The 24589-nt window shown below is 41.4% G+C and overlaps 1 protein-coding gene across 1 annotated transcript in view; it reads left to right on the top strand.

Annotated features, from left to right (window-relative positions):
- Window positions 1-24589, top strand: part of DRC11 (dynein regulatory complex subunit 11) — a 148833-nt gene that overhangs the window by 16555 nt on the left and 107689 nt on the right. Inside the window, exons 5-6 of the mRNA XM_072961889.1 lie at window positions 1113-1184; window positions 19607-19812. Of these exons, the coding sequence (XP_072817990.1) occupies window positions 1113-1184; window positions 19607-19812 (278 nt within the window). The remainder of the gene's footprint in view (window positions 1-1112; window positions 1185-19606; window positions 19813-24589) is intronic.

The following is a 24589-nucleotide window of genomic DNA, read 5'->3' as shown; positions in this document are numbered from 1 at the left end:
TTTCCATTATAGGTTATTACAAAATATTAAATATAGTTCCCTTTGCTATACAGCAGGTCCTTGTTATTTATTTATTCTGTATATAGTAGTATGCATCTGCTAAACCCAAACTCCTAATTTATACCTCCCTCCCCACCCCTTACCCCTTTGGTAACCACAGTTTGTTTTCTATGTCTGTGGGCTATTTTGGTTTGTAAATAAGTTCATTTGTATCATTTTGTTTAAGAGCCCATATATAAGTGATACCATATGATATTGTTTTTCTCTGATTTACTTCACTTAGTATGATAATCTTTAGGTCCATCCATGTTGCTGCAAATGGCATTATTTCATTCTTTTTTATATCTGAGTAGGATTCCATTGTATAAATACACCACGATTTCTTTATCCAGTCATCTGTCGATGGACATTTAGGTTGTTTCCATGTCTTGGCTATTGTAGAAAGTGCTGCTGTGAGCATTGGGGTGCAGGCGTCTTTTTGAATTAGAGTTGTCTTCAGGTATGTGCTAAGGAGGGGGCTTGCTGGATCACGCAGCAGCTCTAATTTTTAGTGTTTTAAGGAACCTCCATACTGTTCTCCATACTGGTTGCACCAAATTACATTCCCACCAACAGTGTGGGAGTTCCCTTTTCTCCACACCCTCTCCAGCATTTATTATTTGTAGACTTTTTACTGATGACTTTTTTGATACATTGATAGCAATGACTTTTTTGATAACAGCCATTCTGACAGGTGTGTTGCTGGGTCAGGAGTGGGCTCTGCATTGGCAGGCTTGTTACCAGGGTCTTGGACAAATGTGGATCCTGTCTTGTCCCTGGGTGAGCGGACCCCTTGTTCAGCAAGGGGGCTCTGGGACAAGGGCCCAAGACAGGGTCCACAGTTGGGTGCTTGGACAGTGGGCAGTGGTACGGGCCATTTCTGCGAGTCATTCTTTAAAAATTCTGCCTGTGATCACAGAAGGGAACATACTCCATCAGCACATACACGTGCACAACCTTGACCCCATGGTCATTCCATCACTTGGAATGTGTGGTTTACGCAGGAGAAACAGTGTGACAGCGTTTTCTTTATGTTTTACGTATTAAACAAGTAACCGTTTATTTGTTTTTAGGTTTGGCGAGGTTTCCAACAATCTAAGAAAGCCAAGCGAGAGAGAGAAGAGGAGATGATATTCCTGGGTATGGTAGGTTCTCGTAGACAAGATACGTGCCTGCTTTTCTTAAAGACAGTAGTGTCTGTAAGACTCGTGTCTTCCCTAGAGAGTGTTTTGGGAGAAGAAAGAAAAGCAAAATACATGACCAGTGACTTAAGAGAACAGACTCGCCTGTATTATACAGAAGCCCGCCCGGGGGCCTCGGGAATCAGCCGGGTGGTGTCCGTTTACGCGTCTCGGTTAGAATACGCGCGCTGCTCCGAAGGCGGCGGCGAGCTTTGAGCTGCTCAGAGCGTGTTCCCCCCGCCTGACATCAGTTATTAATGCTAGTGTCTGCGGTCATGAGAATGGGTTTGCCCTGTACAGCCGCCTGCCTCTGGGTGACCTTGGTGGTGGTGACTGGAGCAGGGTTGAAAGGGTGTGTCACTCACCTCTTGCTGTGTGGCAACATCACCACAAACGCAGCAGCTTAAACAGCACGTCGGTCCCCTTGGTTTCTGTGGCCCGGAGTCTGGGCTTGGCTGAGTCTTCTGCTCGGGGGCTCGCAGGCTGCAGTCAGAGTGTCGGCTGGGCATGGGGTCTCATCTGAGGCTCAACTGGGAAGGATTTGCTTCCACACTTGTGTGGTCGTGGGTCGGATTCACTTCCCTGTGGGCTGCCAGCCTGAACCGCTCAGGTTTTTGCCAGTTGTGAGCTGGAGGTGGCCCGCAGCCTCTTGCCATGTGGACTCTCCATGGGGCGACCTGCTTTATCGGAGCAGCCAGGGAGGGAGTGCATGCTTACAGTCCCAGGGAAATGATCCCAGAAGAGGTTTGCACACCTCTGCCCTATATAGATGGTTCTCAGTGAGTCGTAGGGTCCACCCATACTCAACGGAGGGGACCACATGCAGGTGTGAGCACCGGGAGGTGGAGGTAATTGGGGACCATCTTAGAGTCTCTGCCTGAGCACAGGAGCGTTCTGCATCCTCAAGTCACAGACCTCAAAGGAGGGCTGGTTCGTCCTCTGCCTGAGCCCCTCCTGAGCACGGAACCCCCCGCCTCCCAGGCCAGCCCACTCTGTTTCATTTCAGAAATTTCTTCCTTTTATTCGACTGAGGTCTGCCTCCCTCAGTCCCACAGACTGGCTGTGGTGGTTCTGTCCCTCCTGGTAACTCAGAACGTGTTGGCCCCCTTTCACACGACAGCCCGTCAGGTTTGTGAAGGCAGTTCTTGAGTCCCCAGGGCCCACACTGTTCATTACCCAGAGATGGGGACCATTTCTGGGGAGCCTTGTTGGTTGACCTGCTCCATTTTCATCAAAGGACGTTGTAATTAAAAGAAGGAACAGAAAAGAAAACCTGCGGAGCCTCACTGTACAGCAGTGAGTTAAGGTGTGTTGGAGTGAATTGATTGCTCCCTACCCCATTTTTAATGCCTGATAAAAATACTGAAGCAGTAACGCTGATCAGTACAGTGACTGAGTCTTTGATCCTGACCATGTGTAAAACTGTGGTGAAGTTAATCAAGTAAGGAAGAGAAGAAAACACAATACACCATATATCACCATAGATACTAATAAGTAAAAAAAAGCTATTAGATAGTATCATAAATAACTATGGCTAAAAATTAGAAAATATTGAATGGAAGAGATGGTCTAGGGAAGTATTACTATCAAAATGACCAACAAGGAAAGTACCCAAATAAACCAATCACTGTAGCAAATGCTGAAAAGATTTTCAAAGTTCCTGTGTTAGTTGGTGAGAAGCAGATGCCAAGATAAAATTAGACATTCAAGAGATTTGCTAGGAGAATGTCTGTGAAGAATAACGCAAGAGGTGCTGAGAAGACAGGGAGAACCTTCAGATGCAGGTGTGACAACTGTGAAGCAGGGAGCGGGGGAAGGAGGGTTGAGAAGGAAGAGTCTGGCGCTGGGGCCACTGGGGCACGGTTCCAATAAAGGAGTCAAAGCCGTCTGTGAAAGTCTGTACGAACAAAAGAAAAGGGAAGCAATGCTGATGATTCCCAGATTGGACAAGGACCCAGGGACAAGTTCAAGGTCAGGACTGCTAATGAGGGTTTCTGTCTGTTTGTAGTAACATTAAGAACACTCATGCTTTTTCGCCCAGTGATACCAATTCTTGGAATTTCTTTGCTACGGGGGGAAAAAAAAGAATGTGGGCAAAATTTACAATATATATTCATATCAGTGTTATTTTGTAAATTGTAAGAGATAGTGCCCAGAAACAATTAATAGAGTTAAAATATCCCATTGTGTATCTTTAGAAGTGGTGTGTTGGTATTTCTGAATATATTGCAAAATGTAAAATATGGACACCGTGGTCCTGCTTTTATTCATTTGCTTATTCATACATCTTCCTATAATGACCACGTATGCATGTATTTTATAGCTAAAAAATTCTCTCAGTGCTTCAAGCATAGATAGTATTTATCCAGCAGTACCATTTCCCATTGATTAAACTCACAAAATTGCTTTTATTCTGTAACATAAAATGTATGCAATATTTATTCATTAATCCTTAGATTCTTCAGTAATAAATTAAGGACACTTGATTTTTAAAAAATTACAGGGAAAATATATGTTCAAAATTATATCAGAGCGAGGGAAAGATCTGAATCATGGGTTAAACAATTCATAACTTTTTTAAATTGAAACTTTAAAATTAAATAATAGTCAATTCATACTACATTTTCCCAATTCTACATACTTACTATTAAATGTATATCTCAGTAGGAAAAAATCAGGATTTATGATTTATACTCAGAGAAAAATGTAAGTGAAAAAGAAAGCAACTTACACATTTTCACCAATGAATGGATATGTTTTTCTTTATAGTATTCTTTTCATTTTATATTTAAGTTTTATTTTCTAATACTGCACCCCCCTTCCCGCTTTTAGAAAAGAGAAATCAAGCGGTCACCGTGATGTGGTTGATACAAGAGCAGAGAGCGAGGCATCTTGCACCCTTTGTTCTGGAGTCAACCATAAACATGATCATTGAAATTTTCTTTTCCTAGATTTCAGGATTCAAAGCAAATTAAAAGATCTTACCAGTGATATTATTATATACAGAAAAAATAGTATTATTCCCACATTCAAGGTATTGGTCTATAACTTTCATCACTTTTATAATGGCATTTTAAAAATTATTTTATTTTTTATTGAAGTATAGTTGGTTTACAGTGTTCCTTTCTGGTGTGCAGCATGGTGATTCAGATATAGATAGATAGATAGATAGATAGATAGATAGATAGATAGATAGATTCAGTTATATATATGCATATATATTCCTTGTCATATTCTTTTTCAGGCTATTACAAGCTGTTGAATATAGTTCCTTGTGCCATATAGTACGACCTTTTTATTTATATGTTTTATCTATATTAGTTAGCATCTGCAAATTCTGAATTCCCAATTTATCCCTCCACCCCTCCCTTTTCTCCTGGTAACCATAAGTTTGTTTTCTGTCTGTGAATCTGTTTCTGTTTTGTAAATAAGTTCATTTGTGTCATCTTTTTAGATTTCACATATAAGTGATAGCCTCTGGTATTTTTCTTTCTCTTTCTGGCTTACTTCACTTAGAATGACATTCTCCAGGGCCATCCATGTTGCTGCAAATGGCATTATTTTATTCTTTTTTATGGTTGAGCAGTATTTTATTGTAAAACTATACCACAACTTCTCTATCCAGTCATCTGTCGATGGACATTTAGGTTGCTTCCATGTCTTATCTATTGTAAAAAGTGCTGCTCTGAACACTGGGATGCGTGTGTCTTTTTGAATTAAGGTTCCCTCTGGATATATGCCCAGGAGTAGGATTTCTAGATCACATGGTAAGTCAATTTTTAGTTTTTAGAGGAATTGCCATAGTATTTTCCATAGTGGCTGCATCAAACTACATTCCCACCAACAGTGTAGGAGGGCTCCCTTTTCTCTACACCCTCTCGAGCATGTTTCGTTCGTGGACTTTTTGATGATGACCATCTAACTGGTGTGAGGTGATACTTCATTGTAGTTTTGATTTGCATTTCTCTAATAATTAGTGATATTGAGCATTTTTCTTGTGCCTGTTGGCCATCTGTATGTCTTCACTGGAGAAATGTCTGTTTGGGTCTTCTGTCCATACAATGGCATGTTCTAAATGACAGATGACATGGCAGATCCATTTCACTTTAGAACAGCTCCTTTTCCTCTGGCCCTGCATTCTGACTGCTCCACCTGCACTTTGGCCTCTGTGCAGCACCTCTGTTGTCAGCACAGAATGGAAACCATGAATTATTTTGCTTGAGGAAGGGATCCATCTCCGTGGTGCAGACACGTGGAAGAGCCTCTTTCCCCGGTGAAGGGGCGTACTCTCACTGAACATGTGTATCATCCCAGTTGTGATGTCCAGGCTTTACTGTCTGAAAACTACGGCAAATCATACCAGAGTGGCATATAGGATTCAAGAAATACCTTGATTTCATCCCCTGCTCTGGTGATTTCCCTTTGATGTTTAATTTTCAAAAATAAGTCAACATTTATTTTTGGAATTGAAAACCCCCAGGAACCCTGACCCATCCTGTATTTCTCAACTGTTTAGGTTCTGTGAAAATCAAATGAATGAGCAGTTTCTGCCAGTTGCAGATTTTTAAGATTTAAAAACTGCAGGGTGGAATATTATTCAGCCATGAAAAGGGAGAGATCCTGACACCTGCCACAGCCTGGATGAACTTTGAGGACATTGTGCTAAGTGATCTAAGCCAATCAGAAAAAGACAAATACTGTATGATCCCATCTTTATGAGGTATCTAAAGTTGTCAAACTCATAGAAACAAAGTAGAAGAGGGTTGCTAGGGTCTGAGGGGGTGGGGAGGTGGTAATGGGCAGTTGTTCAGTGAGTATAAAGTTTTAGTTTGCAAAATAAAAGAAGTTCTCCAAATCTGTTACCCAACAATGTGAATATACTTAACACTATGGAACCATATACTTATAAATGGCTAAGATGATAAATTTTGTTATGTGTTTTTCCACCGCAATTTAAAACAATTTTTAATTCACTGAAACATTGAAATATATATACTGAGATGGCTGTCTATGAATCATGACTATTCACTGATGGCCAAAAAATACAAATTAAAAATTAAATGAGGTGAGGAGAGTATAGCTCAGCAGTAGAGTGCATGCTTAGGCATGCATGAGGTCCTGGGTTCAATCCCCAGTACCTCCATTAAAGTAAACAAACCTATTACATACCCCCAAACCAAACCAAAAAAGTGCAAAAAAATTGTTAAAAAAAAAGAATTAAGTGAGATATTGTATTTCATTGAATCTAAGATGTTACTGATTATAAGATACATCATGAGTGAACATGAAAGAAGATGTTTGGGCAAATAAACAAAAACACATCCTTGACTGTAATACAAATCCATCCCTAATTTCAGGCGTGTTAACCTGTGACAGATACGCATCTCAGAGTTGGTGCTACAAGGCAAGTTTTCTTCTTGGGGGAAAGGATTTTTTTCACATTTTAATTATTGACAAGAGCATGATAAGATTCTTATTCTCAGACATGAAGAGTCAGATCAATTCAGCTTTTCTGAAAGACGTTAACAAGATGCGACAGGATCATCAAAATCTATCTTTTGGCCCCCAGTTCTATTTCTATCCCAAGGGAATCATCAGAAGTAAAGGCTTGTACACATAGAAGTTTCCTTCAGTGTCATTTGTAGTAATGAAAAACTGGAAATGAACAATTCTAAAGCAGCGGTGGAGTTAAGTGATTACAAGTGGATCAACATTAAGGCAGTAATATGCCACCACTGAAAAATTATGACTAATTTCTGATGACGTAGAAAATGCTCAAAGTGAAAATACAGGATTTAGAATAACACATGTAATGTGATTTCAACTAAATATATACACATATCCATGCACATATCAAAGAAAGAAAAAGAATGTATAAAGTTTAGAAAGTGCTCCTTTTTTAACATTGGAGCTTTGGAAGATATTTTTTGTTTTGTCTGTATTTTCTGAAATGTTTAAATTTTACTGCTTTAACTGGGGAGAAGGCACACATTTAAAAATGAAAGCAAATAGCCATAGAATATTATCAATCTTTTCTTTTAAGATCTCCAAATCGGTGTGTATACATAGGTGGGCAGATTTAATGATAGGAAATTTTTTCTCTGTTCCACCCATAAGAGGCACACAAATATGAGATGTAATGATAAAAACAGTGGCTATCTCCAGTTTTCTAATTTAAAAATTAAGCCAGCAGTCAGAAGATTCAATCTAAGATAATATAAGTTTAACGTGGAGTTTTACGTAAGAAGCAGTTTTGACTCAACAATTTTCATTTAATTTAATTCAGCCTACATTTACTGAATGTCTACTATGCATAACATGCTAGAAACTTAGAGAATGGCCAGACGCTCTTTTTTCATCCTAAAGTCTTAATGGCTTACATTGATACCACATAAAATTAGAATTACACAGGGTTTTTTACTGTAACTTTTTTGTTTTACTTTGTAGTTCATATCTGCTCAGCTCAAATAAAAGAAATCTGTTTTAATTCCTCAGTGATGCAGAGTTTGGATAATAGAAAGAGAGCCACTTGTCTATTTTGTATTAAATGTGACTTTCTCCAGTTTGCTTTTTTTTCCAAGCATGTCTTCCCTTGGTATTATGTGTTCTATGAAATTTTACACCATTGAGAAATATATGGATTCAATTTTTATAAGAATGGTATCTTCTATTCACTGGCTGATAGCCATAAAAATCCATTACCCCAAATCCCAGAAATGTTTTCAATTAAATATATTTTCCACTCGATCACTAATTAACATACTGTCTACTCATTTTAAAATTTCATTTTTCCATTATTTTGTTTTGTTATATCATGTCAATGTATAAACCATTGACTTATCTGATCAAAACAGTATTTGTGTCTTTATGGGAAGCTTGGCATATTTCCAGGGGTGACTATTTAGTAATTGAAACCAGAATTAGAGCGAAAGGCATCATGATGTCCTCACTTCCTGACCAAATCTTTCCTTTGCCATTGTCATATAAATTATTTTTGATACTGCCTTTTAAAATATTTATATTCTGAAATCTACAAAGGAAAATAAAAGGGCACTCTAAAAATTCATGTGCGGTTATTTTAATTGGCAGAGCCAGTGGAGTGGATCAAGGACGAAACTTAATGAATGTAATACATTTCCTTCTGTGGATCCCTTTGAAATAATCTGTCCTACAGCCATGACCGTCGTACATTTTATGTTACCCTGAAGCCATCAATGTTTTCATTATAATAAAGAACACTAGGGGACACTTATTAAAGAGGAAAAACTGTCACTTGGAAATGCATCAGCTAAACCCTCAAAGCACCATAAAACCCTGCTCACTTTCAAATTCCAACATGAAACAAGCTATCCCATAGATTATTTTTTGGTCAATAAATTAGACGTCTTTCTTATTAGCAAATAACCCCAAGTAGGCGCTCAGGCCCCAGTGATGCTCCCGGAAGGTGGCTCCCTCCTGAGGCTCCGCGGTGGGTACCGTGTCCCGAGCGTCCAGTGTCCTCGGGACCCGTGGGCTCCTCTTTGGGAACCGCTGCCACAGCCAGAATGAGCGAAGAACCAGAACTAGGCGTTCTGAATGCTCACACTTTGATTTCAGCCCCACAGCACGTCGTCCAGCTTGGTGCGCTATTCATTGTATTTGGCTCCAAGTGACGTTTGGTTGTTTCTGGAAACAAATGTCTTACCAAAAAACCAGATTTGCCCTGATTTATAGGGTTTTGTTTTGCTTTTAGTTTTATTTTACTTTTTAAATCCAAAAAAAACCCCCACAAACCTGTTTGTCCCTCTGTGTCTGGGATCAACAGCATCTTAGAAATGGATCTGCGTCCCCCGACACCCGTGTTGAAGGGTTTGCTCTGCCGGGCTGATGAAGGGGCAGGTGTCGGGGGAGGCCCCTCTGCCATGTGGGCCAGGGGTGGGGATCACTTGGAGGCGCACACTCGCCCTCCCTCTGAGCCTCAGTTTCTCCTTCTATAAGAGCAGATAGTGCCGCCTACTTCGCAGACCCATGAGAAGGGTTTCCAGACCCAGCCTGGAGCCTGGACCGGACTTGCCTTCCAGGAGTGAGGGCTGCTGTTCCTCATCTTGGACAATGACCTGACGTTGTCAGGGAAACCGAGTGACTTCGCACCAAGGAAAGCTGTCATCAGATGTGATAACTTTGCAATGTAGCGAAACACAAAATCTCTCAAGATAAGCTGTTGCGTAAAACACACATGCCACTGATTTCAAACCTAAGCTCTCTTGGCCCTGGTTGTGTGCTGCTCGGATTTATGACCTTGAAGTCGGTCTGTTAAACGTACGCTCTGGAGCAGCCCACGGGGCCTGAGTCTGCTCTGCTGCACAGAGAGCATCCCCAGGGAGAGCCCACAGCAGCCCCCAGGTACCCCGCGTGTGTTGCACAGGAAACGTGTGCAAGCCAGGAAGAGCAGCGCTGCTGGTGCAGATGTGCCTGAAAGGCTCTCAGACAGGCCGCGCAGGGGACCAGAGCTCAAGGGAGGACACTGAATAACCTCTGCGATCTCAGAAGTCCACCTCAAGAGTCTGAAAACAAGGAAAACTCACCGTTTTCTTTTCTGGTTAAATAGGATTTTACAGCCTAGTTAATTGGGAACCTGGAGTTTGATTTCAAGTGTTTTTATTCTTTACTGAGGTGTAATTGACATGCAGTGTCATATCGGTTTCAGGTGCTCTTCATCGTGACTTGATGTTTGCGTACATTTTGAAACGGTCGCCACACGAAGTGTTTACAGTATTACTGACTGGTCCCTAGGCTGTGCATCTCACTCCTGTGACGCATTTAATTTATAACTGGAAATTTATGTTTTCCAGTCTCTCACTTTTTCTCCTCCCCACCCCCTTCTCCCCACTGGCAACCATCTGTTTGTTCTCTGTATCAGTGAGGATTTCCATTTTGTTTTGATGTCCATGTGTTCTGATTTTTAGATTCCACGTGTAAGTGACATCATGTGGTATTTGTCTTTTGTCTTTCTCTCTCTGACTCACTTCACTGAGCATAACACCCTCCAGGTCCATCCATGTTGCCACAAATGGCAAGACTTCATTCTTTTTTTATGGCTGAGTAACAACCTATTATGGATGTTTTCATTCGTTCTGTGCTCATTCATCTATGGATGGACACTTGGGTTGCTTCCATGTGTTGGCTATTATAAATAATATTGCAGTAAACGTGTATCTTTTTCAAGTGAAGTATTTTTGTTTCTGATAAATGCCCAGAAGTGGACTTGCTGGATCATACAGTAGTTCTATTTTTAATATCTTGAAGAACCTCCATACTGTTTTCTATAGTGGCTGCACCAATTTACATTCCCACCAACAATGTACAAGGGTTCCATTTTCTCTGCATCTTCACCCACACTTGTTATGTGTTGCCTTTTTGATAACCGCCAGGCTGACAACTGTGAGGTGGTACCTCGCTGTGGTTTTGTTTTCACTTTCCTGACGATTAGTGATGTTGGGCATCTTTTCATGTGTCTCCGTTGGCCGTCTGTAAAAGTCCCCGTTCACATCATCTGCTCATTTTCAACTGGGCTGTTTGGTTTTCGTCAATAGATTGTGTAAGTTCTTTATATATTTTAGATATTAACTTCTTATCAGGTATGTAACTTGCAAGCATTTTCTCCCATCAGTATGTTGTCTTTTAGTTTTGTTGATAGTTCCCTTTGCTGTGTAAAAGCGTTTTTAGTTTGATGTGGTCCCATTTGTTTATTTTTGCTTCTGTTGCCCTTGCCTGCAGACAAATTCAAGATAGTATCGTGAAGAACAATGTCAGAGAGTTTACTGCCTGTGTTTTCTTCCAGGAGTTTTGTAGTTTGGGGCCTTACATTGAAGTCTTTAATCCATTTTTAGTTTATTCTTGCACAGGGCGTGAGACAGTGGTCCAGTTTCACTCCATTGCATGCAGCTGTCCAGGTTTCCCACCACAATTTATTGCAGAGACAACCGTCTTTTCTCCATCGTAGAGTCGTGCCTCCCCTGTCATGGATGACCATGTGTGCGTGGGCTTATTTCTGGGAAGTATTTGTTACTATTCTTACTCTGCCTTATTCTTGTCCCGGGTCTCCAGGGCATCGGAAGCTCAGTGAGGAAGACAGTTCTCTCCCTTTGTCTCCTGGTCTCAGGATTCTTTTATCCACATTCTAGGACCGGACATTTGCCTTCATTTATCTCACAACAGGGCCCATGACAAAGTCCTCTAATGCAATGTGCAGAGTAGCGTGGGCAAGGCCTGCCTGGGCAAGGCCTGCTGGTCCCACCATATTTACTCGACGTGTGAACTGGGGGGTGACTCGGCTTCTTGGTGGCATGATTTCCACATACACCAGCCAGAGACAGCGCTAGCACGGAGCTCATCAGCGTGTGCTAAGTGTTAGGAAATTGGGTGAAAGGGATAAACTTGGGAGTTTGAGATTTGCAAATGTTAACCACTATACGTAAAAAGAGATAAAAATAGATTTCTTCTGTGTAGCACAGGGAACTATATTCAGTATCTTATAATAACCTTTAATGAAAAGGAATATGAAAACAAATATATGTATATATATGCATGACTGGGACCTTGTGCTGCACACCAGAAATTGACACCTTGTAACTATTGTAACTGACTATACTTCAACTTAAGAAAAAGAGGTATCCATGAAGCATTTAAAACAGTGTCTGACACATGTCGCACAGTAACTGCTAGGTAAGCGTTCACTGTTGTTGTTTTTGAAATGGCTTATAATCATAGGTTTAAATGGTCACGTAATTCATGATTCAAAAAGGTGTTAAAAATAAAGGTAGTAAAAAATAAAATGAGTGATGGGAAAAATTACTCTAATAATAAATAATAGTAATATAATAATAAATCATTATGTCTGCTAGGAAAAAATGCTGATTAAATTACCATTTTTTAACCTGTTTAAGTTAGCTGAGATCAAAAAGGTTAATGTCACAATATTGGCAACGTGTAGGGGGAAAGGCTCTGTCATACACTGTAGGGAAGAGTAGATCGATTGTGCAAACTCTCTGCAAGGTAGCTCAACAATATCTATTAAAATTACAAATGTACTTCAAAAAAGTTATGTGCTATAGTGCCCATAAAAGCCATTTTTAGGAAAGTGTTTTAAGCCAGAAGAAACCTATCAGTGGAGAGATGCAGCAAAGCACAGAAGGTAAGAGTGGAAATCCTGGAGGTACATGCTTCCGGTCAAAGCCCAGTCTGCCACTTCCTGGCTGTGTGACCCTGGGCAAGTTCCTTGACCTCTCTGTGCCCCGGTTTCCTCATTTATAAAATGAAGATAATAATGGTACCCACACATAAGGCTATTTATTATGAGGAATAAATTAGTTACTATTTGTAAACCACTTAAAATAGTGTCTGACAAACCCTAAGTGCCATCAAAGTGTTTATTTTAAAACAGTTTTAAAGAAGGTAGGACACAGAGGTAGCAAATTAAGCTTCCTCCCACCCGTCAATTATAAGCTCAACCTTATTGTCTGAGCCTAGCTCCTAATTGAGCAAATTTTAAAACTGCTAAAAATTTTTAGAAATTAGGATTAACAGGCTAGACATTGCTTTATTTTTTAATTGTTTTGCACCCACTAAAATTGTAGCATCCCAAGATAACGATTTACCATAACTGAGGTATGCGCAGAGGACAAAAGGAAACCATTGGCTCTGGCTGTCCACAAAACCTTTTTTCCCCGTCCCCTGCTGGGTTCGTCTTTCGGAGTAGGTATATCTGTATATACACAGATATATAAATGTAGATACGTTACTCTGAAATGCAGTGATGAAACAAAAGGGCTTATTTGCATAAACTGGGAAACACACACGCACAGTCTTAAAACAGACCAACCAAAGAGCCGTTTACTCCACAGCATGAGGCATTGCACGTGCAAAATTAGAGCAGGAAGCACGTGGTGCGAGGCGGTGGGCTGATGGAGCCCCGGCTCGGGGTGCTCCCGGGCCTGCGTGGAGCTAATTAATCTCTGCTCTGAGGGCGGTGAGAGACTTCACATGATTGTCATCTGTTGGAAGGGATCCCCTCCCTTCCCCTCCCTGCCCCGTCTTTGCCTTCAGTGACTACACAGCGCCAGGAAGAAGCAAAACCCCCAAGACCATGAGCTTCTCGAGAAGGTTGCCAGCATTAAATCACCGATTTGCAAGTGTATTTGCGACTGATAAACTGAACAGATTTTCGTTTGGACAAATGTCCATTTTATCTTCCTAATTGGAACAAGGATTTTTAAAGACAAAGCCCATCAAACATTAGATAAGCATTTTAAGTTAATGGACCATCGAGTCCTATTTCTCCACAAACCCAGGAAGCATCATCTCTGTCCTATTTTTACAGCGACATCAATTATTAATATGTATATTTTTGCTGACGGAGGACCTTGCTATAAACGTCGGTTTCGTTGTCTGGTTCTGGGTCATTAACTATAGAAAGCTTGTAAATATAATGGTTTATTCACATGGGAAGCCTTCATTAAGATGCATTATTCTACAGCTGGTGTATTTCAATACATAGTGTATTATCATGTTCTCTAGTTCCCTTTAATATTCGTAATTTATTTTGAAATGAGTTGCTGTTTATATGGTGAGTTAACAAATTTGAATTCCATATGACCAAAGTCGCTAAAGAGGAAAAGATGTTTTAGCCCAGAGGAGAAGCTACTTATTAACATAGGACCTAAATATATTATAACCTTTAAATTCAAAAGCAACTCGAGAAAGAAGCTACAAATGACCCCAAATGTATTTTTGTCACAGAAAGTCTATCTCAAGAAACACGCATGAATACACACATATTAACAGCACAGCATGGTGTAATAGGAGACACACAGAACTGGAGGAATCGGGAAATCTTATTGCTGGCTTCTTCATTAACATAGGATGGCTTGGGAGAGTCATTAAGTGGTGAACCTCAGTGTCCCCATCTGTTCAATGGGATAGTCAGGTCCTTATTTCTGTTCGAAAGATGGATGTATCATCAGTAAAGAAATGTAGAGGACGTGTGGGACAGAGTGCCATGCCAACTACAGAAGTCTGATGGGGGCTGGGAGACTTCCGTTTTCACTCACAGATCATGGGAGTGTTCAGAAGTTGGCTGAGAAGGGGGAGGGTACAGCTCAGTGGTAGAGTGTGTGCTTAGCGTGCATGAGGTCCTGGGTTCAATCCTCAGTACCTCCATTAAATAAATAAATAAACCTAAGTACCTCCCCCTAAAATTTTTTTAAGTAAATAAAAGTGGTTATTAAAAAAAAAACAACAAGCAGCTGAACACTTCCCGTGGAGCTATTTACCAGGCGCCAGTCACTACTCACTGCTCACGCCTGATTCACTTGTAGGAGCTCACAGGGGAAAGGCCCAGCAGAAACGTCATGTGTGTGAATCTCTGAAAAAAATCTGCTGCGATTTACCGTAAGAGCAAGGTACTGGTGGGGAGAGCGACATCAGAATCGTAGCATTCAGGCAAGACTTCGACACAATGTTACACAGTCATCAGAGACAAAGAGACTTGGGTCCTCTGTAGCCGAGATCCGTTTCAGCATCTTCATGAACACAATGGACTTTGAAGTAGTCGTTGGAGAGATCAGATAAAGTCTCCATGTGAATTATAAACGCCTGTTTCATGACACTAGGAATGAAAAACATCACCTGGAAGATATAAGAATTGGGCACTTCTTTAACTGATTAAATAATGGGAATTATTATCTCTTTATTTTGATACAAAACAGATACTGTAAAGTCATGGCTTTGAGCACTTGTGTATGGAGGCAATTTCGATCACTGGTTTTTAACATGCTTTAAAATGATTCTGTAATTCTCAGTCTCTATTCACTTTTAAAGTAGCTTTAGGGGTTTTATGAGGTTGTATGTTCTCATTATATTAAACTTGGACAATTGGCTTGTTTCGTTAGACGTTCTAATGCATGTTTTCACCAAGTACTGTAAGTGTGATTTTCTTTTCATCTTTTCTTTCAGTTGACTTTATGTCATTAAGTGGTAGCTATAGTCCAAAAGCATCTCAGTTGTGGATCCAAGTAGAGAAGTCACTTTTAGGGGTTCATAGATATTTCTTGGGGGTTGTGTGTGTGTAAAGAAACAGTAACCAAAAACAAAAGTCCTTGTAACAAAAGGATGCGGATTTTCAGGTCTGCAGAGGCCCCGGCTTTAAGTAGCATTCGTGTGTCGGCTGTTGTGAACAGTGCTGCCGTGAGCGTGGGGTGCAGATATCTCTTCAAGATCTTGATTTCATTTCCTTTGGACATATACCCATTGGATTGCTGGGTTATATGGCAGTTCTGTTTTTAATTTGGGGGAGAACCCTCCATAGTGTTTTCCATAGTGGCTACACCAACTCAAGTTCCCACCGACAGCGTACAAGGGTTTCAGTTTCTCCACATCCTCAGCATCATTTGTCATCTTTTCTGCACTTGACAGTCGCCATTCTGACAGATGTGAGGTGATAGCTTATGGTGGTTTCAGCTTGAATTTCCTGGTGATTAGTGAGGCTGACACACTTACATACCTGTTGGCCATTTGTATGTTTTATTTGGCAAAAAAATGTCTATTAGTTCCTCTGCCCATTTTTTAAGTGGGTTGTTTTTAAGTCATATAAATTCTTTATACATTTTTTATATTAAGCCCTTATCAGCTACACGGTTTGTAATGTTTTCTCCCATTCTGTAGGCTGCTTCCTCATCCTGCAGAATGTGTCCTTGGCTATGCAAGAAGCTTTTTAGTTTGGTATAATCCCGTGTGTCTCTTTTTGTTTTTGTTGCCCGTGCTTTTGGTGTCATATCCGAAAAATTGTTAAGATGAATGTCAGGAAATCTTTTCCTTAAATTTTTAGCTGTTTTCTGACTGCATGTCTTGTGTCTAAGTCTTTAATCCGTTCCTAGTTGATGTGTGTATGGTGTGAGGTAAGGGTCCAGTTTCAGTCTTCTGCGTGTGTGTATTCAGTTTTCCCAACACCATTTGTTGAAGGGACTAATCTTTCCTCATTGTTGTGTTCTTGGATTTGGGGTGTCAGACAGTTGAGTGGACAATTATTTGAGATTTTAAAATTATGTATATGTAAAATAAACATATTTTTTAAAATCACACATACACAGTGATGGAGGTTTCTCAATGTGACACTGAAAGGAACGAACATAAAACCTCCCAATGATCAAAACTGGGATCATTTGAACAACAAAACAATAAAGTAGTACTTGATTATAGCCCAAGTATAAAATAAATATCCACGAGTCCATAGTGATATAAATGAAAGATTGAATAAATTAACCAATGTGGGAGGAGAGATAAATCTTCCATGCAGAATAATCCCAAATCATTTTGGAAACTCCACCCTCAAGGTCTGAGGGGGCCTTAGTGTTCCGCTCCTTAACTGGGAAGCTGTACCTAGTGACTTCCTCCCAAAGGGGATGGAGTGAAGTGGGAGGTGGAGAGAGGCATCTTGCAGAGGGACACCTGACAGGTACTACCCCAGCCAGGTGACCCAGGTGAACAGCGTGAGTCCTAAATCATGCTGATGGTACCCTAGATAGGATGGGATGATGGCGACACTTCACCTCTGTGCTCTTTCTCTCAATTACCCGCAACCCCAATCTAACCGTTACCAATAGAGCTGTGTGTCAATAGAATTGATTTCCCTCGTAGATCTATATATTTTATCTTTATGCATTTGAAAATATTATTTTTATTGAAGTATAGTCAGTCATAGTGTGTCAGTGTCTGGTGTCCAGCACAATGTTTTAATCACACAGACACATACATATATTCTTCTTCATATTTCTTATCATTATAGGTTATTACAAGCTATTGAATATAGTGCCCTGTTCTCTAAGTAGGACCTTGTTGTTTATTTTGTATATAGTAGTGTGTATCTGCTAATCCCAGACTCCTAATTCATCCTTCCCCCCAACTTTCCCCTTTAGTAACCATCAATTTGTTTTCTGTATCTGTGAGTCTATTTCTGGTTTGTAAATAAAATTTGTAGCTTTTTTTAGATTCCACATATAAGTGATACCATATGATATTTGTCTTTGTCTGACTTACTTCACTTAGTATGATAATCTCCAGGTCCATCCACATTGCTGCAAATGGCATTATTTCTTTTTATGGCTGAGTAGTATTCCATTGTGTAAATATACCACATCTTCTTTATCCAGTCATCTGTTGATGGACATTTAGGTTCCTTCCACATCTTGGCTGTTGTGAATAGTGCTGCTATGAACACTGGGGTGCATAACAAAAATCTTCTGAGGTTAGTTAACTTTGCCTGAGATTCTAAGGGCTCTTTAACTATTCCATACCATATAGCATCTTTGGGAAAGAAGATCCACAGAAGGTGGACGATGGGTAGGAGACAGATAACCAAAGAGTTGCAGAAAACTGGGTTCTGGTCTTGGAATTACCCAGTGATGTGCTGGTAATGCTTAACCATGGCTCTTGGAAAAGAAATGTACGTGTATATATTCATACATGTTTATTGTCATTTCATTGATATGAGGATATGTACACACAATTTACAAATAGCAGTAAAATACACACTACCCTTTGTTGGACATTCCATGTAGCCATGGATTGTCACAGAACACTTCCCTTGATTTTTACTGAACTCTGTACCTGTTGTCAGCCTCTGGTTGCAAATGACAAATGTCATTGCAGTGTGAATGTTGATTGATATTTTTGTTGCATTAATGAGGAAGATGAAAGTGCAACAGCAAAATGTGCACCAGAACATCACTCACTCATCTTTTTTTTCGGAGTTGGGGACTCCTTTGCTGAATCAGGTTATGGTTTTTGAATGCTGAATCCTCAATTTTATGCCCTCTTCACGATGTCACTGACACAGACACTGTGCACTGTTGATCTGCATTACAGTTTTCTCTACCACGTTCTTAAGTCTACACAATCGAATCACAATAGTAAATCAAGGCCTCGTTTATAGCATTGCTAATTCCGATGGTGTAAATGTTCTCATCATGGCCAACTTCAAGCTAATAACCTGACTGAACGTAGTTAGGGAGATACACACAAGAGACAGCATTACACAGTGTTTTCACCATAGAGAGCCAACAGACACACTAACATCAAGAGCATAGGTGACAATAAAATCCAGTAAAAAATAATTATGAAACCATGAGTTTTTAGTATTGAGATAACTTCCTGTTGTTACCATAATATACATAATCTTAAGTTTATATAATTCAGCATTTAAAAATAACTTGCAAAATTCCTGAAAAATCTATCAGTTGGATCTCATGAGTCATTACAGCCTGGCTCCAGTACACCCTAGATTCGTACTTAATTTGCTCAGTGACCCGGGCTGAATCTGTAAACTCCCGAGAGCTCGGGATCTGTGTCTCCTCCCTGTGATTCCCGCCACCACAGGCCCCATGCGTGTTTCCCTTCTCCGGGTGCCTTTTAGTTCTTTCCACCCAAACCCACAGGCAGCACTGTTTATAGGTGAGCTGACACCGTTCCCTACTGTGAGGTACATTGCCCTCATCCCACCACCCTCATTTATTTAGGAATCAGGTCTCAAAGTGACTTTGTACTTTCTGTTCCCACAACCCTCTGCAGACAGTGGACCAGCGCCGAGCATCTGGTTGCTGTTCTGCAGTTGTCTGCCTCGCCCATCAGCAGACGGCGGGGGAGAACATTCTCACAATGAGATGTGAGGGTGAATGTCTGAAGTCAGCTGAGAATTTCCTTCTCTGGAGATCTTTAACGAGAGAGGGGATGTTTTCAGAGTTGATTTTGGTGTCATTTTTCTTGAAATCAGAACATCCAAACTCTTGTCATTAGTTCTTGCTTCATGTACTTTCTTAGTTTGTAGTCTTTGCTCTTCCACTCACCAAGAAGACTTGGAAAAGCTTTACTGTCTGTAACTCGAATGATTTTTTAAAATCATTTTTTATGGAGGTGGGTGGTAACTGGGTTCCTTCTTTCCTTCCTTCTTTCCTTTCCTTTCTTCTTTCTTCCTTTCTTCCTCTTTTTCTCTCTCTCTCTTTCTTTCTTTCTATACTGGGAATTGAATCCAGGACCTCCTACATGCTAAGCACACATTCTGCCACTGAGCTATACCCTCCCCCTTGCATGATTTTTCAATGATGTATATGCATTTTTCAAGCTAACTACCCCATCACCACCAGGTTCTGGGAAATGGTACCCCAACCTGTTTCCCCATGGTGGGGAATCACTCTGAAAGTTCTCTTGCCAGATCTGATCCATTTGTTCGGTACGTATTTCTTTACGGGCCTTTGGTAAGACACCATTGAAGATATTAACATATTTCATTAGCGTCTAATATGTTTCACCATCTCTGTAACCTGTATGGTCTCAAATCTTTTTGTTTCTGTTTTTAGAATCCACCTCCTTTGTTTAATGAAGTCAGTGCTACCATAATCGAGGCTGAAAAGGTGACCTACATGCGGGATAAGGTGCAGATGAAGCATGAAGAGGACTACAGAGGTGCCCTGGTTACAATCAAGGATGACCTGAAACTAACAGAAGGTCCAGACATCAAGGAGAACCTTCAGGATCAGATCCGGCGCTGGTTCATCGAATGCAGGTGCGTGTGAGCGGCGTTCCGTATCTCGCGACAGTCTCTGCTGTAACAGTCGATGTCCTTGTATGTTTTTAAGCACAAAAATGTGCTGGTAGAGATTCATGTGGTTTTCTGGCTTTATTTTAAGGAAGTGGAATGTCAAGTTTAAAAAATTCAAGAACTAATTCTTTTTTTTAATGAAAATTGCTCTCTGTCCTGTTTTTTTAGTGCAGCCCATGTAATACCTCTCCAGCCACGTGAACTTGAACACCGTGGGTGGGTGACTCAGCCCCTAGATGGGAGGACTTCATAGGTCAGGTCTGTCTGAAAACTAAGGGACCCAGCTACATGCAGGCCACGCGCCTCCCTTCTGGGGTCTGGCCCCAGCGGTACAAGCTCCCGAGTCTAAGTCACCGTCTGTCTCTGACGCAGTCCCCCGAGGCAGCTGCTGGCTGTGGGACCTGGCACCCGGCCCCCCGCCACCCTGAAGTGGCGGGAGGGTAGCAGTTGTGGGAACAAGGCATCATGTACAGTGAGGCCTTCCTGTATTAAGGGCCTTCTCTAATGTCCTTAAGTGAAAGGTTAAGCAATTTCAAGTTTGCTTACAAAAGACGGTTTAGGGAAGGTGTCCTTTATGAGAGAAGTGCGGCAGAACAGACGCCCGTGGGACACAGCACGGCTTCCCGCACGGCTTCCCACCCGGCACAGCAGACGCTCTGCAGGTGACCCAATCAGAACAGCTTCAAACCTATTTCAGGAGAGGAAAGAAAGGGGGAAGGTCGTTGTGGTCAGTCCCAGGGCCGTGGAAGCAGCTGCCATCTGTCTTCTTCGCTGGGCACTGTGCTGCATCACGTTAGGCTTAGAGATGCTCAGACCTCAACTTTGGTAGCTCATCAGGACCAGAGAATTTAACTTGTTGGCAATAAAAAATCAAACTTCCTCTCAAACAATTACATTGAAAGATGTTTATGTCTGCGGTGGGCAGCCTCCCAGGTGGCCTCCACCCACCAGAGGTCTCTCTTCCTCTGGTAATGCCCTCCCCATGAGTGTGACGTGGACCTAGAACTTCACTTCGACAGAAAAGAATACAGCAAAAGTGATGAGGTGTCCCTGGATCTGGCCTGCCTCTCACCCCCTCACTTGCCTCCTCCCTCTGGCTTGGAGTGAGGTCAGCTGTCCTGCTGTGAGCTGCCCAGTGGAGAGGCCCACGTGGAAGGAATCGAGGGAGGTTCCTGGCAACAGCCACTGGGGAACCTAGGGCAGCAGCCTGCAAAGAACTAAACCTGTCCGCACCCACATGCCTGAGCTCAAAGGGATTCTCCCCCAGATGAGCTTTCACATGAGGCTGCAGCCCCGGCCAACACTTTGACTGCAGCCTCCAGGGGGACCCGAGGCACAGGTGCCCAGCCAAGCCACAGCTGGTTCCCCACCCACAGAACCAGTGACATAACCAGCGTGGGTTGTTTCAGTCTCTAAGTGTCGGGGTGACTTGTGCAGCAACGGATGTGTAATTCACATCAGTTACGTGTATGATGATTGAGAAAAACCTGAACGATCGTAAACTTCTCTTGCGTTTACTTTGTGTGGGATTCTAACGTGCAGTTTCCTCAGTAATACTTGAAGTTTGTAACAAAGTTGTTTCATGAATGTTTGATATATTAGTTACATGCTTTTGATTGAGGAGTTCTGTCCTTTATTACATAAATACAATTTTTAAAAATGATTTTTTTAATTCAAAATTGATTACTTGTGAGTTTTTCTTTTTATATCGTATTTATCAGGGATATTTTATAGCAAAACGGGGATATTTTAAAATGAAAAATTTGACATTGTATTAATTCTGTACTGATAACCAATAATAATAGAGAAAAGATGTGAATAGGGAGGAATATGTTATATATATACACACACACACACACACGCGTACATCCCCTCTTCTCTTTCTCAGTTTCCCTCCTCACTTTCCATTCTGGTGACGGCTTCATGGAGATAGCAGACTTACCCAGTTGTATACTTAAATATGAAGTTTATTATATACTAATTATAATCCATAAAGCTGTTAGAAATATATCAAAGTGAGGCTATTCTATGAGCAAAGATTTTAGTGTTTTAGTTTTTAAAAATAGCATGTTTTTCTGTTATCCAGATACCAGAATGCAGTATTTCAGTCACTAGCCTTGTTCTCAAACCCTCCCACCCCCAACTCCTGCTCACAGTTTATGAAAAACTTAAATTTGCCCATTGTAGGTAACAATCTCTTCTGGTTTAAAATAGTCTCTTTAAGGTCACCTGTCTATTTTGAGTATGTTTGGAGTCAATTCAGATGCCTCCCCATCATGAACATTGCCCCAATTTCTGCCCCTCGGGGCATCTGACTACAGAGGGAAGTTACGAACCACCGGCTGGGGGCTGGGCCGAGGGACAGTGTCTGGGCACGTGTTGTCATCGGCACCCTGGCTGGTTTCTGCGGACGCATGGGGTAGCTGTCTGGCCCACAAGGAAAGACCTTCCCACCTGGTCTTTGGGGACTTCTTTCTGCAGCCCATGGTTTCTGCCACATGCCCTCAGTCCCTCGGCACCCACACTTCAAGCCTCTCTTTTTTGAGCCCACCGTTGCTAAGATGCTGGTTTAGCAACTTGTTGAAATCCAGTCTCTTTATGAAACCCTCCCTGAGTGCTTCCCTGCCATTCCTCTCTGCCTCCTCCTTGAGCTCTGCCAGCACCTTCCTGGCTCCTCCTCCAGGCAGTCTGCATAATAACACAAACTGGAGCCTTGCTTCCAGAGAAATAACTGTGCAGCCTTGGGCAAGTCACTTAACTTCTCTGTGCCGCCCCTCTCCTCATATGTGACCTGAGGACAAGGCTCAAACCTATTCTGCGGGGTTGTTAAGACATGAGAGCACGTAGACCCCTATATGCCGACCATTCCTGTCCCCACCGTCTAGGATAGTACCCATCTGCTCATTCACATGAGCAAGTAAACAGCAAGCCCGGAGGACCGCGCCCGGGGTGGGACGGGAAGTGTGGGGCAGACGGCCCGTCTCGGCAGCGGATGGTGCAAGCCAACAGGACTACACTTTTCCATCCTTATCCAATTACATGACGGTGTCTGGAGAGAATATACCTGGGCTGAGGTTGCCCAGCCCTGGGGCTTCAGGGAGGAAAGCACTGTTTCTAAAGAACTGAGTCTCCTGTAAACCCCTGGCTCCTAGCAGAGAACTTCGTTTTCTAGTTTAACGAGGATGGTGCGCCCTGTGCTCGTGAACTTTCCTTATCAGCAACTTTCTTCCTTTTTCTCAGGGCTTCAGCGAATAGATGCCCATAAATGCCTTTTCTACAAATAAAATAATTTTTTGCTTTTACATAGACTTCTAAAATCCAATGTATGGTTAGGTGACATAACCAAGTTGAAAACAACTGTGTTCAGTTATAAACACCAAATCAGCTAAAATATATAAAATGTACATATATACACATACATAGACACATAGATATATTCACACATGCATTTAACTTATCAAGTGTATGTTGATATGTGCGTGGAAGTTTCCGGAAGGATACACTAGACACTTGTTGGCATGGCCACCTCTGGGGACAAGAGCAGTGATGTTATTTCTTGTTTTATACTCTTCTGTACAGTTAGAAGTCTTTTTTCAAGATATTATTTTTAATAATAAAAAGCCTAGTTAAAAATATATTAGAAGAGAAAGAAAGACAAGCAATTAATTTGAGCTAATCCAAAATAAACATTTAACATTTTGAAACACCCTACTTTTTAAAAAGTAGGTTAATACAATGCAAAAAGAGCACCCTCTTGGAAATTCTCTTCTGATGAAAAAGTAAGGTGCCGTGAGGCTGGCAGCGACTGGGAGTTGTCCCCCATCTGAGGTGCCGGCAGGGTCATGGGAGACTCCCGCAGGCCCTGGTGGCACCCTGGGAAGTGCCCCTCCGCTCGCCGTGGGCTTCCTCTGAAGGCCCGGCCGGTCCCCTTGGAAACATTCCATCCTGGCCTTGCTGACCGGCCAGGCTGGAGGCCGGGTGAGAGCAGCTCCCAGGGGGTCGCCGCGTATCATTCACAGGGACAGAACGCCTCTTTTTGAAGTAGTGGAAGGTCGAGGGCGGATTTCTTTTTATAATTGGATTACATTTATCTGATAGACTTTGATGGAACCCTTTTCCTTGCTTTTTTAAATCAAAGACAAATGAAAAGCAAATATTGTCTTTTGAAACATGAATCATGATCAGTCCTTAGGATACATTCCAACAGGACACAGTGGCCACTTAAAAATCACTAGAAGCTGCCGTCCGTGTACACTCCCACAACTGAGGGCGTTTATTCTTAGCTCCTTTAAGCAATATTTATAGTTGCCCAATGGGTAAGTTATACTAGGATTTGTTTTTCAAGTCAATTTTTAAATTATTTTAAGGGAAGTCTTTTTTTTCCCCCAATGTTTAAAGTAACACATGCTCACTGGATAAAATTCTCAAGATAGAGAATTTAAAGAAGAAAATTTAAGTACACAGAGGTAGCTACTGTAAAAATTTTTGGCAAATTTCTTTCCAGTATTTTTCTCTCACATGTATATTTTATGAACCGTTTTTCTAATTTCTGAAAATTTAATATTGGGTTTCCCTGCATCCTGAAAATGTTTTCCAAAAGATGTCTTTCATAACTGTTTATTATTCTGTTGCATGGATGCACTGAGTAATGAATCAATTACTGTCTCTTTAATATTTTGTCAAACTGATAAGAGAAAAACTACTCTCAGTAATCACTTAATTTGCATTTATTTTACTATTT

This window comes from Vicugna pacos, chromosome 5 (genome assembly GCF_048564905.1).
Source record: "Vicugna pacos chromosome 5, VicPac4, whole genome shotgun sequence".
NCBI lineage: Eukaryota > Metazoa > Chordata > Mammalia > Artiodactyla > Camelidae > Vicugna > Vicugna pacos.
The sequence above is the reverse complement of the archived record's forward strand: the minus strand, read 5'-3'. Positions and strand labels throughout refer to the sequence as shown.